The sequence below is a fragment of the Dictyostelium purpureum genome (genome assembly GCF_000190715.1).
Source record: "Dictyostelium purpureum unplaced genomic scaffold DICPUscaffold_92, whole genome shotgun sequence".
NCBI classification, from domain to species: domain Eukaryota; phylum Evosea; class Eumycetozoa; order Dictyosteliales; family Dictyosteliaceae; genus Dictyostelium; species Dictyostelium purpureum.
The window spans coordinates 35104-50924 of NW_003519429.1; the positions used below are offsets into that span (position 1 = coordinate 35104).

The 15821-nt window shown below is 23.6% G+C and overlaps 7 protein-coding genes across 7 annotated transcripts in view; 6 read left to right on the top strand and 1 right to left on the bottom strand.

Annotated features, from left to right (window-relative positions):
• Positions 1–332: 332 nt before the first annotated feature.
• On the bottom strand, positions 333–4093 carry DICPUDRAFT_47236 (26S proteasome regulatory subunit S1). Its single transcript, XM_003287175.1, has 6 exons — positions 3726–4093; positions 3470–3639; positions 3284–3389; positions 2902–3196; positions 2113–2815; positions 333–2025 (listed from the first exon to the last, which is right to left on the bottom strand). The coding sequence occupies exons 1-6, from the start codon at positions 3863–3865 to the stop codon at positions 551–553; spliced, it is 2889 nt and encodes a 962-aa protein (XP_003287223.1). The 5' UTR covers positions 3866–4093; the 3' UTR covers positions 333–550.
• An 824-nt stretch (positions 4094–4917) lies between these two features.
• On the top strand, positions 4918–6033 carry DICPUDRAFT_151279 (uncharacterized protein; the record flags this gene model as incomplete). The annotated part of the gene is made up of 3 exons (XM_003287150.1): positions 4918–4943; positions 5632–5799; positions 6027–6033. The coding sequence occupies 3 exons, from the start codon at positions 4918–4920 to the stop codon at positions 6031–6033; spliced, it is 201 nt and encodes a 66-aa protein (XP_003287198.1).
• A 1507-nt stretch (positions 6034–7540) lies between these two features.
• Positions 7541–9234, top strand: DICPUDRAFT_78066 (uncharacterized protein; the record flags this gene model as incomplete). The annotated part of the gene is made up of 2 exons (XM_003287151.1): positions 7541–8944; positions 9016–9234. 2 exons carry the CDS (start codon positions 7541–7543, stop codon positions 9232–9234), a joined length of 1623 nt encoding a protein of 540 aa, XP_003287199.1.
• A 115-nt stretch (positions 9235–9349) lies between these two features.
• Positions 9350–9556, top strand: DICPUDRAFT_151281 (uncharacterized protein; the record flags this gene model as incomplete). Its single annotated transcript, XM_003287152.1, has 1 exon — positions 9350–9556. One exon carries the CDS (start codon positions 9350–9352, stop codon positions 9554–9556), a length of 207 nt encoding a protein of 68 aa, XP_003287200.1.
• A 1934-nt stretch (positions 9557–11490) lies between these two features.
• Positions 11491–13450, top strand: DICPUDRAFT_94352 (uncharacterized protein; the record flags this gene model as incomplete). The annotated part of the gene is made up of 5 exons (XM_003287153.1): positions 11491–12004; positions 12081–12394; positions 12476–12666; positions 12745–13146; positions 13223–13450. The coding sequence occupies 5 exons, from the start codon at positions 11491–11493 to the stop codon at positions 13380–13382; spliced, it is 1581 nt and encodes a 526-aa protein (XP_003287201.1). The 3' UTR covers positions 13383–13450.
• Positions 13451–13929: 479 nt separating this feature from the next.
• Positions 13930–14786, top strand: DICPUDRAFT_151284 (uncharacterized protein; the record flags this gene model as incomplete). The annotated part of the gene is made up of 3 exons (XM_003287154.1): positions 13930–14189; positions 14413–14613; positions 14690–14786. 3 exons carry the CDS (start codon positions 13930–13932, stop codon positions 14784–14786), a joined length of 558 nt encoding a protein of 185 aa, XP_003287202.1.
• Positions 14787–15618: 832 nt separating this feature from the next.
• Positions 15619–15821, top strand: part of DICPUDRAFT_32126 (uncharacterized protein) — a gene marked incomplete at both ends in the record, with an annotated part of 2385 nt that continues 2182 nt past the window's right edge. The window contains one exon of the mRNA XM_003287155.1: positions 15619–15730. Within this exon, the coding sequence (XP_003287203.1) occupies positions 15619–15730 (112 nt within the window). The remainder of the gene's footprint in view (positions 15731–15821) is intronic.

The window sequence follows — 15821 nt, forward strand, 5'->3', positions numbered from 1 at the left end:
TAATTTAAAAATTATAAAAACAAAAAAAAAAAAAACTATTTTATATAAATTGTTATTTGGTCATGTATTCTATATTTTGTGTTATTTATTTATTAATTTATTTGTGTAATAATAACCAAATATTACTGATAGAGTATTGTTTTGTACCTGCAATGAATAATCAAAGATTCAATCCGAATAAAATCCCTATGTATTATTCAAATTGGAAAATTTAAAATGAAAAAAAATAAAAAATAATAAATTTAAAAAAAAAAAAAAAATTAAAATTTTTTTTTTTTTTTTTTAAATAATAAAATTAATTAAAAATAAAATTTGCAAATATAGAAATATATATTTAATTACAAAAATAGAATCTTATTTTTTACAATTATCTGGATTTTTTTTTATTTATTAGTTTTTTTTTTTTTTTTTTTGATGAATATTATTATTTTTTTTAGATTATTTTATTTTAAAAAAAAAAAAGAATATTATTAAATTTATTATTATTATTAATTTTATTATTTGAGGAAAAAATATGTGACAAAAAATTTGATGAAAAAATGAAATATTTTTATTCAGTAAATTCAAATGGTTCTGGGGTTGAAGGTTCTGGGAGTGAAGAAGAAGTATTGTTTGTATTATTTGATGCTGAAGAGGATGGATGAGTGCCAGATTGTTGACCAACATCAGGTTTTGGTTCTGGTTTTTCTTTAGTGACTAATTCTTCTGGGACATCAGGGGTCAAATCTTTTAACATTACAATACCAATGGCTGGATTCTTTTTAATTGGTTGATAACGTGAATCATCAAATACTACAAATTGTAATTGTTTTGGAACTACTCTAGCAGGATTTTGTTTTCTTTCAGAGACTGGTTCTTTTTCTTTTTCTTCTTTTTCTTTTTGTTCTTTATCTTCCTTTTCTTTTTGTTCTTTCTCTTCTTTTTCTTTTTGCTCTTTCATTTCTTGGTCAATATTCATTGCACTACGACTACTTTGAAGTTTTGTCTTTCTGCTGTAACTGAGAATAACAGTTTCAATATTTTTAGTTTGTGATTGAGTTGATGCTTTGCTTTCTGGTGGATATGAGAAATAGGATGGTTTACAATTTGATTTGAATGAGAATACTGGCATTTCAAGATTTTTATTTAAACCAATAATTGAGGTTGGTGTTAAAGCTAAGCCCATGAAATGAGTCATTGGGAACCAATACCAGAATTGAAGGAAACCTGCAATACCAACAATGGTATTCATATTTTTATGACCTGATGGAGAGTGTAATTGAATATTACAATTACGACCACCTGCATCAATAACACCAAAGGCTAAAACGGCACCAAACTTGCTCATTGAGTCTTCACGTTTATCGGAAATACAGGTATTAAAGAGTTTTCTGGCAGATTCAGCTTCTGGGACTAATTCTTTGCTGGTTTGAATTAAAACCATGGCCATAGAAATCCATGCAGCTTGTTTAACATAACCAACAGTATCAGTTGTTAAAGTTTTAAGAATATCTAAAGCATCTTTTTGACCAGTACCAGCACAAGCGATACCTAAAGCAAAAGCAGCACCATAACGAACATGTGGATTATAAGATTCGGCTAAAAGAGCAATAGTTTTTGGACATTTTTCTGGTTGACGTGATAAAACAAAACCAATACAGGTTACAGCAGCTCTTCTGACAGAGTCATTACCATCTGAAACTGCAACTGAAAGTAACTTTCTAAGAGCATCATTATTGCCAGTACCACAATATGCCATAGCAACAGTGTACATACCACCATATCTAAGTAATGGATCTTTATCACTCATCATTTGTTCAATTAAAACATCAGCTGATTCTTCTTTACCATACATTAAAAATGCTAAACCCATAGCTAATGATCTAATGGTCTTTTCATGTTGAGTTTCATGAGCATAGGCCAACATTTCTTCAATTGCTTTTTGTGAGCCACTACCTAACATAACTAAACCCATTGCTAAACCTGATGCTTCACCTGAAATAGCATCATCATTATATAAAATTGTTTTTAAATCTTCATATAAATCTGTTTAAAAAATAATAATAGAAAAAAACATTAGAACAATTATTAATTATGGTTTTGTTATTATTAAATGAATATTTGATAAATTACCATCTCTACCACTTGCCATAGCAGCTAAACCTAAACCTAATGAAGCACCATGATGTAAAATAGCATTATTGATATGTAATTTTTCTTGTAAGTAGTCAATGATTTCTTCACCGTGTGAAGCATGAATTAAACCTAAAGCGTATAAAGCACCAGATTCACTGTATGGTGTGGCATTTACAGAAGCACCTGGTAAATAAGTTTTAAGGAGAGTTTTGCTTTCTTTAATATGACCCTTATTGATAACACCTAATGATGAAATGGCACTAAATTTGGTCCAATGGGTTGATTTGTAGAGCCATTCAAGATTACTTCTTAAGAAGGAATCTCTAGTTGTACCAGCATGCATTAAAGCATTAGCAAATAATGTACCAGAGTAAAAGATTGCACCTTTGTGGAGTTCGCTGGTAGCTTTCATTGATTGTAAAATGTTCATATCGGTACTACAATTTCTATAAAGGAATTCTAAATTCATACCAATTGAAATATCACCTTGTAAAATTAAATGTAATTTTTCTAAACGCTCTTTTTCTTGTTTATCACCAGTATTACCGGAATCAATATCGATATCCATACTATCTGAACTCTTTGATTCTGTGGATTTTTTGTCAACTTGTGGTAATCTTTCACGTACATTTAATAAAAATTGTTGAGTTGAGTTTTGGAAAAGATCGAAACCAATTTGATAAGCAAGTAATAATGAATCCTGAAAAATAAAAAAATAAAATTTTAATGTTAGTGTTGTTATATTTTATATAAAATATTTGTATTGTTTAAGTATTTAATACTTACTTCATCTTTTTTAATTAATGATAATAAAATGGTAGCAACTTGGATGTGATTATCTAAAAAGATTAAGCATTGAATAACATTAAGATAATCTGGCTTTTCTTGAGCTAAATGAAGATTAACTAAAATACCTAAAACACTGTGACGGAAATGACGATTGCCAACTGATGAGTTACAAATATGAAGACAATATGAAAGCATACTTGGTACATTTCCTGATTCTGAAATACATTTTTCAATAATATCTAATCTTCTAGCTTCAATTGCAATACCTAAAGCTTGTTTATATGATCCCTCTCTAAAAAATTTTAAAAAAAAAAAAAAAAAAAAAAAATTAATATAAAAATTAAATTAAAATTAAATATTGATCAATTTAAATATTTACTTGAAACATCTGTCGAACATTCCCATTACAATTGATTCAAGATGTGAATTAATTGGTTCTTTTTCTGATAAGTTTCTTAATTTAATATATTCATCAATAAATTTATCTATTATTTTTAAGGGGAAAAAAAAAAAAAAAATTAATATAAATTATTTTTTAAAGTTATTTTATAAATTTTATACATACATAAAAGAGTTTCGACATATTCACTTTTAGAAAGTACATTAAATAATGAACCTGATTGTAAAGCAAATTCCATAGAGTTTCTGAAATCACTTAAATTATAATATACTTTTGATAAAACTAATGATGCAAGTTCATGTTTTGGGAATTGTTTATTCTGTGATAATTTTTTGCTGTTTTTAAAAAATAGTTAGTATAAGTTTATTCGATTTATTTATTTGATTTGAATTGTGTGATCCAATAATTTAATGATACAAACATTTTATCAATTGAGTTTGAGGCGATTTCTGCCCAAAATTCATCAACAAGTGTATCTAACTTTTCTAAAGAAAATGATTTTAATTCTGTTTGGTCTTCATCCAATAATGATAAATAGTTTGATACTGAAACTACTGCCATCTTTTTAATATATATAGTATATTTATATGATTTTGAATATGAACAAAAAATAAATAAAAAGTAAATACAACAAACCTGTATGAGAGTATAAATATGATATACAGCAACAAATTTAATTATATCTTATAAAATATAAAAAAACAATAATTGAAAATAAAAAATAAAAGTGGATGTGTTATTATGTACACAAAAATAAATTAATAAAAAAAAAATAAAAAAAAAAATAACTTCACTCTCCCAAAATTAATTTTTTATAAAAATTAAAAAAAAAAAAAATTATAAAAAAATTAAAAAAAAAAAAAAAAAAAAAACAATTTTCTTTTTAATTTTTTTTTATTTTTTTCATTTTAATTTATTATTTTTTTAATTTATTTTTAATTTAAAAAAACATTGAACTTCACAAGTATTTTTTTAAAAGTCCAAATTTTAATATTTTACAATACAACTTTCATAAAATTTAAAGTTATCATTTTATTATAGAGAGAGTGATTCATTCAAAAAACTTTTTCATTTAAAAAAAAATAAAAAAAATTATTTTATAATGTATAAAACTGAGTTTTTATAATTATTTATTTAAAGTTTAGTTTTATTATTATTTTATATAATCATTAAAGTAATAATTATTCATTTTATCCATGTATAAATTTACTATTAGATCTAAAATTACTTTCATCATAATTTTTTTTTTTTCTACTCTTTTTTATATTATAATATATATATTTTTGCTTTTTTTAAAACAATTTATAACCATTTAATTCTAATATTTACTGAATGTTTGAGTACTCTTTTACATATCAATATTCCCCTTTTTCATTTTCTGCAAAACTTGCTGATGTTTGATCATTTTTTTTTTATTTAATTTTAAAATTTTTTTATTTAATTTTAAAATAAAAAAATTTTTTTTTTAAAAATAAATTGTGTGTAAAAAAAAAAAAAAAATTCTATATTTTTTACCACTTTTTAAGTTTTTAGTTTTTTTTATCATTAATTTTAATAATTAAGGGTATTAATTAAACTAATAGTTTAAAAATAATATATAGTAAATAAACAAAATGATATTAAGCGATGAGGTTCGATAGTCAATATTATCATATAAAAATAGAGGTCATAAGTCGAACTAAAAAATTGCAAAAATATTGGGCGTGCATAAATCAACAGTAGCAAAAACATTGGAACTGGTGGACCAAACAGGCACAATCAATGACGTTCTACGTATTGGGAGAAAAAAAAAGTTTGACGAGGGTGTTTATGTTTCAATTTTTTAAATAGTAAATTTAACAATGTAAAATAAAATATAATTTAGTATGAACAAAATTGATATGGTATATATTAAGCAAATCAATTAAAGAAACATAATAATAAAGAGAAAGTTATGAAACCTCGATTATTAGGATAATAGAAGAAAAAGATTTTTTATGAAGTTGTGTATATAAATTTTATTGTGGAACAATGGAAAAATCATATGTTTATGGATGAATTAAAGTTCCAATAATTTGATAATAACCATGGTAGGTCTTCTTGGGCTTTTAAACACTAATGTTTTACTAGAGTCGCTTATCGAGACAAGTGTAGAAAGGGTGGGGTTAATGAAATATTTTGGGAAATTTTCTTATTATAGCCCAATTTATTTGTTCATTTATCAAATGGATTATAATCTAAACTATATCTTGAAATTATACAAAACGATACACAACTAACTTAAGAATACTATGCAGATAAAATAAAGTGTCTGAAAGGGTTCCAATCATTTGTCATGATAACTGTAGTTCGCATACAGCAAAGATAGTGAAACAATATTTAGAAGATAATAATATTCAAGTTGATCCATTACCACCCTACAGTCTAGGTATTAATATAATTGAAAATCTTTGGTCAATTGTTAAAGAAAGGGTATCAAAAAAGATGTTTCATAACCCATCACAAGACCTAATCAGGTATGTCAAGATGCATTTCATTCAATAGAAAAATCAATCATAGATTCATTAAATGAATCACTTCCTGACCGAATCGATACAATATATAAGGCATATGGGGGATACACTAAATATTAATTAATAATCAATTATATCTAATTGTAAAAAAATACAAATAAAATTTTTAAAATTGAAAAAACGAAATAAATATTGTGACAATATTTTTTTTTTTTTATTTTAATTTTTAGCAAATAAACCAATATCTTGTAATATGATTTATTTAAATGGTTCTTATATAAATATTAAATATGACCTATTAGTTCAATAATTATCATTTCCATTATTATTATTATTATTATTATTATTATTATTATTATTATTATTATTATTATTATTATTGCTACATTGAATCTGCAATGGTTTTAAAAATATATTAATGTATTTTGTGTGAAAAAATAAAAAATTTGAAAGGAAATAAAAAAGTTTACAATAAAATTATTTATTTAAAATTGAAAAATCTTGATAAAGTGTTTTATACTGATTACCGCTTTGATTACAATTATTGATGGCTGCAAAGGGCGTTTATACTGCTGGATTATGGCTATGAGGGTGAAAAACGTGGCTCTGGTTTTAAGTTATGGTTAAGTTGAATATCCTGCACTTTGTTGCTAAATTTTTGATCTTAAAAACCCCGACGTTAGATTAGAAACTTTAAACTGAAAACTTATTAATATTGAGGTATAAAGAATTGAAATTAGGCTAAATTAAAGAATGTGTTCGGCAAAATGAAAGTAAATGCACAATTAGGGAAAATCGTGATAATCAAAAAAAAACTATTATTATTTTACAAATTTTAACAATAGATTTTAATTTGATATGAGGCTAAAACAACTATTAAAGTTAACCTATATATTACAATTACAAAATAAAATAATATACTATAGTTGATTTCTAAACAGTTGGTGGGTGTATTTTATATTAAATTATGTAAATAAAAAAAATTTAAAAAAAAGAATTATTTTTTTAATTTTGAAAAAAAAAAAAAAAACTACCATTACTATCTCTGATATATGTTTGTTTGTTTAAAACATGATTATAATGTTGTTTATATTTTAAAATATATATTTATTTAGTTTTTTACATTTTATTATAAAAAATAATGTAATTTTAAATATTATAAAAAAAAAAAAAAAATTATTTTTCTTTGTTTTTTTTTTGACTAATTAAAAAAGCAATAACAAAATATAAATAATTTACTGTATAAATAAAGAAAATTAATCAATGAAAATTTAATAGTTGTTTATATAATATAATGTAATAACTATTTTAATTTTTCTATTTCAAAAATTTATAAAGTTCTTTAATTTTTTTTTAATAATCACGATGTTCCTAAATTGGGGATTTGCTTTTGCGGAAACACTGTTTATTTTATACCACCAACAAAAAATTGTGTGTGGGTAACCACATATAATTTCAAAATTTTTTTTTTTTTAAATTTAAAGTTTTTAATTTAAAGTTTTTTTAAATTTAAAGTTTTTTTTTTAATTTTCGTCGCGAAATTAATTTTTTTTTTTTTTTCTTTATTTTTTTATCTACATACAAATAATTATTTACATTTATCTTTTTATATAATAACAAAAAAAAAAAAAATAATAAAATTAATATATATTCAATAGCTTATTATATTAATTAAATAATTACAACTATCATTAAATAATAACTTGCGAATCACTTTTATTTCATAATCATAATATAATATAAAATGAATTATTTAACAATTTTATATTTATTTTTAGTTGCTATCATCGGTATTTTACTCAGTTTTTATGTAAATAAACTTTCATCCAACAACAATAACAACAACAACAATGATGATATCTCTAGCAACAATAACAATAACAACACCAACCCACAACAAAATACACCAATCCATAATACTGCTCCAATAGAAAGACAACCACAACAACCACAACAACAAGAAGAACAATCTCAACAACAATCACAACCAAAACGCCCAACATCAACTCCAGATTATAAAAAATTAATTCAAAATCTCCACGAATACGAAAAAAAACAACAAGAAGAACAAGAAGAAGTACCAGAAGAAGAACCAGAACAATCACAATCACAGCCACAGTCACAACCAAAACGTGCTGCTTCAACCCCAGATTATAAAAAACTAATTCAAAATCTTCATGAATACGAAAAACAACAACATGAAGAACAAGAAGAAGAATCACAACAACCACAACAATTTCCAGATTCAAGGGGTCAAGCCAACAGTTACCCATCTTTTGATACAGCTAACTCACGTTATACTGCTGCTGTTGATGTTCCACCAGCCACTGAGCCAAAACACCCACAACAATTTCCAGGTTCAAGGGGTCAAGCCAACTGCTACCCATCTTTTGATACAACTCACTCTCGTTACACTGCCGCTGTTGATGTTCCACCAACCACTGAACCACAACAACACCCACCACAATTTCCAGATTCAAGGGGTCAAGCTAATAGTTACCCATCATTTGACACAACCCACTCACGTTATACTGCTGCTGCTGATGTTCCACAAACCTCTCAGCTACAACAACACCCACAACCAACATATTCATCTTCAAGTGCTCGTAACTACCCAACAATAAATAGAGCACATTCTCGTCATAATACCGCTTCCAAATCAACTGCTGTCCCAACATCTACCAGTAACACTCCAATAAAGAAGAGATCATTGGAGCCCGATGATGAAGAATATTTAGGACAAAATATGGGAACCAATAAAAAACATAGATTTGAAGATGAAGAAGAATTAAAAAGGGTCCAAGCAGAAAAAGAAGAAATGGAAAGATTGGAAAGGGAAAAAGAAGAAATGGAAAAATTAAAAAGAGAGCGTGAAGAAAAAGAAAGGTTAGAAAAAATAGAAGAGGAACGTAAAATAAATGAACAATTAGAAAAAGAAAGATTGGAACAGGAACAAAAACAAAAAGAACAAGAAGAACAAGAAAAAAAAGAAGAAGATAACAAATGTTACATTTGTTTTGAAGATATGGAGACCGAGAACATTGCCACCATAGATTGTGGTCACAAATTCTGTATTGAATGCATAGATACATGGTATAAAATAAAAAATACTTGCCCATTCTGTAGAGAAAGATTTAATACCATTAAAGTAAGTTAATTCATATTTAAACTTTATATATAAAAAAATAAATATTAATTTTTTTCATTATTTAATTGTAGAGAGATGGCCATGATACAATCATTGTAGAGAATGTTGAAAATAGAACCCATGAACAACATTTAGATAATCAGGTCTATGATGATTCCGATGGCTCTGATGATGACTCCCGTGTTGAAATCGTTGATCATAGAGAGCTTATTTATCACATTTTATTGCGTCGTCGTTTTTTAGATAATATCCACGACGCAATATTTGACGAATATTTTGATATTGATTAATCATGAAATTGATGGAGATTAAATTAATAATTTACACACTTTATTCGAAGTTTCATTTTAACGAATCGATGAAGAGTTTATTATTAATTAAATCGTTCCTTTCAATTTTCATTTAATGATATCAACTACCGCTATCCACATCATTCGTAAGTTTCTCAAAAGATTTCAAAGTCACATCATTATCAACATGTTAAATAAATATAGCATCATACAGTTCAGCTCTACAGAAAAAGAAAAGAAACGGTCTAAAATACATAATCTTCCAGTTCCAAATATTTGTAAAGAAGCCAAAAAGGTAACTACAATAATAACATTTACATAATTATTATTATATATGAAAATAAAAAAAACTAATATTTGACTTTATTATTTATTTAGCATAATTCCAATTCTTTATTCCTCAATACCAATAAGTTTTCATAGTCTCTAATCTAACGTCGGGTTTTTTACGATCATATACTCAGCAACAAAGTGCACGATATTCAACTTAACCATAGCTAAAAACCAGAGCCACGTTTTTCTTCATAAGTTTATATCTTTTTAATTCACCGCCACCACCGCCACATTTCTTCAAAGTCGTATTCAAACAGTTTAAGCACCCTTTAAAACCATAACATCACATCAACTTTCACACCCAAAGTCATATTTAAGCAGTATAAACACACCTTACAACCATAACACCATTCGCTTTCAAAGTCAAAATCTAGCAGTATTACCACACCATTTTACAACACACACCAACTAAATTAAGTTCAATTTAATGATTATCAATTCAGAGTTAAGTTTTTTATTTTATATATAGTTATAATACAATTATCTTAGATTGTATATTCTCCATTTATAAATAAAATATATTTATTAAATAAAGATTAAAAATATTTTAATTATTTTGTTTATTTTATTATTTATATTTTTTATCTATAACATTATTTCTTATAAAGTAAAAAGAGTTTATGTTTTATTATTTTAATTTTAATTTATTTTTATTCTATTTATGTTAAATATTTTCTTTCTGGTTTTATTGGTTTGAAATATCAGAGTTATTTGTTGTTTTATTTATATTTAATAAAGTTATTTGTAAAGTTTGAATGGTATTTCGATAGATAGTTTTAATGGTGATAATGTGTTTGATAATATTGTTGATGTGGTATGTAAACGGAATATCCTGGTGGTCACAATACAATCTAATATTAAATAAGTTAATGATTTTGGAATTAAGCTTAATTCTAGAGTCTTGATTTAGCTAAAATGGCGGTAGCCTATTACCCACGTTAATAATTTGATTCCAATAAAACCTAAATCTGTGACCCCATAAGATATAACTTGACCATGCGGTTCTAATGCATTGTTTGCTTTAATTCTAATTGTTGTGGCATATCTTTTATGTGGATGATATTTTCAGGTTGATCCATTGACCTGTCAATTACTATTACTAATTATTTTCATTATTTAATCTCTGTTTATATACCGCTTGATCGAGAGTTTGCTCACCATACTTGCATATTCTTATTTATTTATTTTAAAGGTAATTAAATGAAATAATTTAAAAAAAAACTATTTTTAAAAAAAAAATTTCTAATTTTTTTTTTTAATATTTTTTTAATATTTTTTTATTAGCACCAATTTATAATAATTATTATAAAAGTAAGAGTATATATAAACTAGTTTATAAATAACAATACTAATAAATTTAAATTAAATAGTTTATGATTTTAAAAAAACTTTAGAAATTTTAAATAAATACAATAACAGAGGGATAATGAATTTCATACTCAAAGTAATTAACTAATGACTTTAAATCTACATAATTTTTAGAAATGTATCAAACTATTTTAAAATGTAAAATTGAACTCAAGGCATTTTCAATTACAAGGTACAATTGTTATTATTAAATTATATCATATTTGGTTTTTTTTTTTTTTTTCATATATTTTATTTTATTTTTATTTTTTCACTCCACCTTTTTTTTTTTTTTTTTTTTTTTTTTTTTATATTTTTTTAATAATTATATTTATAAAAATAGTTCAAAAAGAATAAATTAATCACAAAATCATATTTTATAACTTTTATTTATTTCTATTTTGGATAATAATAAATTAAAAGAAAAAAAAAAATTAAAAAAAAAATATAATTTATTTTTTTTTTTTAATTTTTTTAATTTTAAAATTTTTTTTCTAAATTAAAAAAATCAAAATTTTTTTTTTTTTTATCTTTTAAGAAATATTTAGGATATAAATAATTACATATATATTAATCATGTCACAAAATAATACTACCACAACTGATACAGATAAATACGATAGACAATTGCGTTTATGGGGGGAAGATGGTCAATCAAAGTTAGAAAAGTCACATATTTTATTATTAAATGGTAATGCAACTGGTTGTGAAACTTTAAAGAATTTAGTATTACCAGGTATAGGAAGCTTTACAATTGTAGATAATAAAAAAGTCGTAGAACAAGATCTTGGTAACAACTTTTTCGTTGAACGTTCAAGTATTGGTAAGCCCCGTGCCTCTGTAGTTTGTGAATTATTACGTGAACTTAATGATCGTGTTAAAGGATCCTCAGTTGAAGAATGTCCAGTCCATTTAATCAATAACAACATTTCATTCTTTAAAGATTTCTCTTTAGTTATTGCCTCACGTTTACCAGAACCAGCTCTTTTAACTTTATCACAATATTTATTCGAAAAAAACATTCCATTGGCTGTTGTCAATTCATATGGTTATATTGGTTATTTAAGAATTTCAACTCCAGAGCACCAAAGTAAGTTTATTAAATAGAAATATATTATATCATCTTTCTATTTTAAAATACTAATTCTAATGATTTTACATTTTAGTTATTGAATCTAAACCAGATGACCCAATCGATGATTTAAGAATTTACAACCCATTCCAACAATTAGTTGATCAAGCTGATGCTCTAGATTTAAAATCATTAGATAGCCAAAAACACTCACATGTACCATACGTCTTACTATTAATCAAATTCTTAAAAGAATGGAGATCAACCCATGACAATAAAATGCCAGAATCAAGAGCTGAGAAAGAGGAATTTAAAAAAATATTTATATCAAAATCTTTAGATTATAGCGATGAAAAAAATTTCATTGAAGGTGTTAATAATTTATTAAAATATGTTCAACCACCAAGAGTAAATATTAATCAACATTTTATTAATAAATTAAAACAAAAAAAAACAAAAAATATTAATTATTATTATTATTATTATTAGATTCCAGGTGATGTTCAAAATCTTTTAAAAGATGCCAAAGCTTCAAATATTACAGAAACTATGGATGATTTCTGGGTATTAGTTTCAGCCTTAAAAGATTTTGTTGAAAAGAATGATAATACACTTCCATTACATGGTAATGTCCCAGATATGACCTCAGATACCGAAAGCTTTATTAAATTGCAAAAAGCGTAAGTAAAAATATATTTTCTTTTATTTTAGTATATTATAATAAATTAATATTTTTTATATTTATAATAATAAATTAGTTACCAAGAAAAATCTCAAGCTGATTTAACACAATTTACAAATCTTGTTGACCAAATTGTTACTAAAACTGGAAGATCATCAATTTCACCAGATTTAATCAAAAAGTTCTGTAAAAATTCACGTTTCTTAAATATCATTAGATACAGAAGCATTTCAGATGAATTTTCACAACCAAAAACAAAAATGATTATTTCAGAATTAGAACAACAAGATAACATTATGATCTTTTATACTTTACTTCGTGGTGTAGATAAATTCTTTAACAACTATCATAGATACCCAGGTTCAAATGATGAAGATTATGAATCAGATATCTCTTTATTAAAGAATGTTATTTCACAATTCTTATCAGAAATTAATATTCCAGTCGATTTAGTTAAAGATGACTATATTAACGAATTGTAGGTTTTAATATTAATATTTATACTATTAATCTTATTGTTTTTACTAATATCATTTTTATTTATTTATTTACAGTGTAAGATTTGGTGGATCAGAACTTCACAACATTGCTTCATTAATGGGTGGTGTCACCTCACAAGAAATTATTAAACTTGTTACTCATCAATATGTACCATTAAATAATACTTTTATTTTCAATGGTATTAATAGTACTACTGCTTCTTTCAACCTTTAAAAACTGCAAAAATAACAAAATAATTAATTTAATTTCGAGTGCCAAAATAAAAAAAATAAAAAAATTTCAAAAATATTAATATTGATTGTTATCATACAAATAATTTTTTTTTTTAACTTTTAATTTTTGAGATGTTCAAATTCGAAAATATAATATTTTTGTTTTCAAACAAATTCGTCTTTTAATACCATTATAATAAAAATCTGGATTTCGGTTAATTTTTCATTTAATACGAAAATTTTTTAAAAAAATTTAGTTTTTAATTTTTTAATTTTTTTTAATTTTTTATTACCATTTTTTCCTATTCTTCAGATACAAATAAAATCAATTATATGTTTTGATTTAAAAAAAAAAGATTAAAAAAGATCAATTGTATGTGTTGATTAAAAAAAACACACAAATTATTTTTTATTTTTTTTTATTTTTTTTTTTTTTAATTTTTTTTTTTTTACAAATTTTTTACACCCACTTTTCATATATTCCATTTATTTATATATTTGCTATTGTTTGTTTAAAATAGATATAACAATACCCAATTTCAATAATAATGAGTCATAATCATGGCGGTGGAACAATGACAAATGGTACAATGGATAGTACCGGAACAAGTATAGGGTTATTAAAGTTTACAACAAAAGTTAGCGATTTATTATTTTCAAGTTGGTCAACGGAATCATTTTGGTCATATACATTAGCAATTGTAATTGTATTTTTAGCAAGTTGTATTTTAGAGTTTTTAAATTTCTTAAAACAAAAAGTTTACCAAACCTATTCAAATAATATAAATGACCCACATCTAAGATTAAGGTAAGATAAAAAATAAAAATAATAGTAATGATAATAGTAATAGTAATATTAATAGTAATAATAATAGTAATAATAATAAAATAATGATAATGATAATAATAATAATAATAATAATAATAATAATATAGATAAAAATAATAATAATAATATAGATAACAATAATAATTGTGAATTTATAAATTAAAATATACATAAATTAACCCTATCTCAATTTTTTATTTAGTAAATGGAAAAATATTTGGAAATATAAAATTTATTTAATGCTATTACATATGATTACACTTGCATTTCATTATATATTAATGCTAATTATAATGAGCTTTAATCTTGGATTGATATTTTCGATATTAATCGGAGCAGGTGTTGGTTATATAGCATTCTTAGAGAATCCACTTGGTTCAAATAATTCTCAATACATTTCAATGTAAGTTTGTTCAAATAAATTTCAATAGTTATAATAGCAATTATATATACTAACCCCCTTTAAAAACAATATATAGGAAGGAAACTAAAACAACCCAACCAAGTAGCCATTGCTCAACATCTCCATCAACAATTATTATAAACTCATTCGATGAAGGCGATGATGAATTATAAATATAAATAAAATATAAATATGAAATTTTAATAATCAATAATAATAATAAAAATATAATAATAATAATTAATAACAATAATTATAGCCATTATACAAAACACACTATAATGGCATCAATAGATAGCACTATAAAAATTATTTCTCCTCAGATCGAGGGTGAATAATGTAATATTACATTAATTAATTTACAAAATTAAAAATACCAATTGTATTAAATAAAATTTAGAATCTTTTTTTTTTTAAATTAATCAAATGTTTATTTTGAGGAGTATTAAACTCTATATTATTATTATCATGATATTTTCGCATCATATAAACACAATCGTGTTAATAATTTGTGGGTGTTGTGTGGGGTTAAAAATAAAAATTTCCAATTTTCATTTCACAACAAATATTGTAGCTTTGAAAAAAAAAATAAAAAATAAAAAAAAATAAAAAAATAAAAAATAAAAATAAAAATAATTATAAATCTTAAATTATTTATTAATTTATATTTCTAAATTTAAAAAAAAATAAATATTTACTATTCAAAAATTATTTATTAAAAAAAAAAAATTTATTTTTTAAAATTTTTGAATTTTTTTGTTTTTTATTTTTTTATTTTTTTATTTTTTTTTTTTAGCAATTGTATATTTACCACACCTCATTAAATTAATTAATAAAAATCTTTTATCTTTAAAAATAAGAGTGTTCATCTCATTTTATTATAATAATAGTATTAATAATAGTAATAAAAATAAAAATATAATAATAATAGTAATAATAATAGCAATATTAATAATAAATAGAATATTTTTGATATAGCCATATACCGGTGTGTTACTAAAAAAAATGAGCCAAGTTTTATTTTCAAAAATTAGGTCTTTAGTATCTGCAGATAGACATAGGTTTAAATCAGGGGATCTAGATCTTGATCTATCCTATATTACTGATAATATTTTAGGTATGTATTTTTAAATGAAAAATAACCTTGTTGTAAATTTCTTTTTTTGTTTTTTTCGGAAAAAATCGATTTCTTTTTTTTTTTTTTTTTT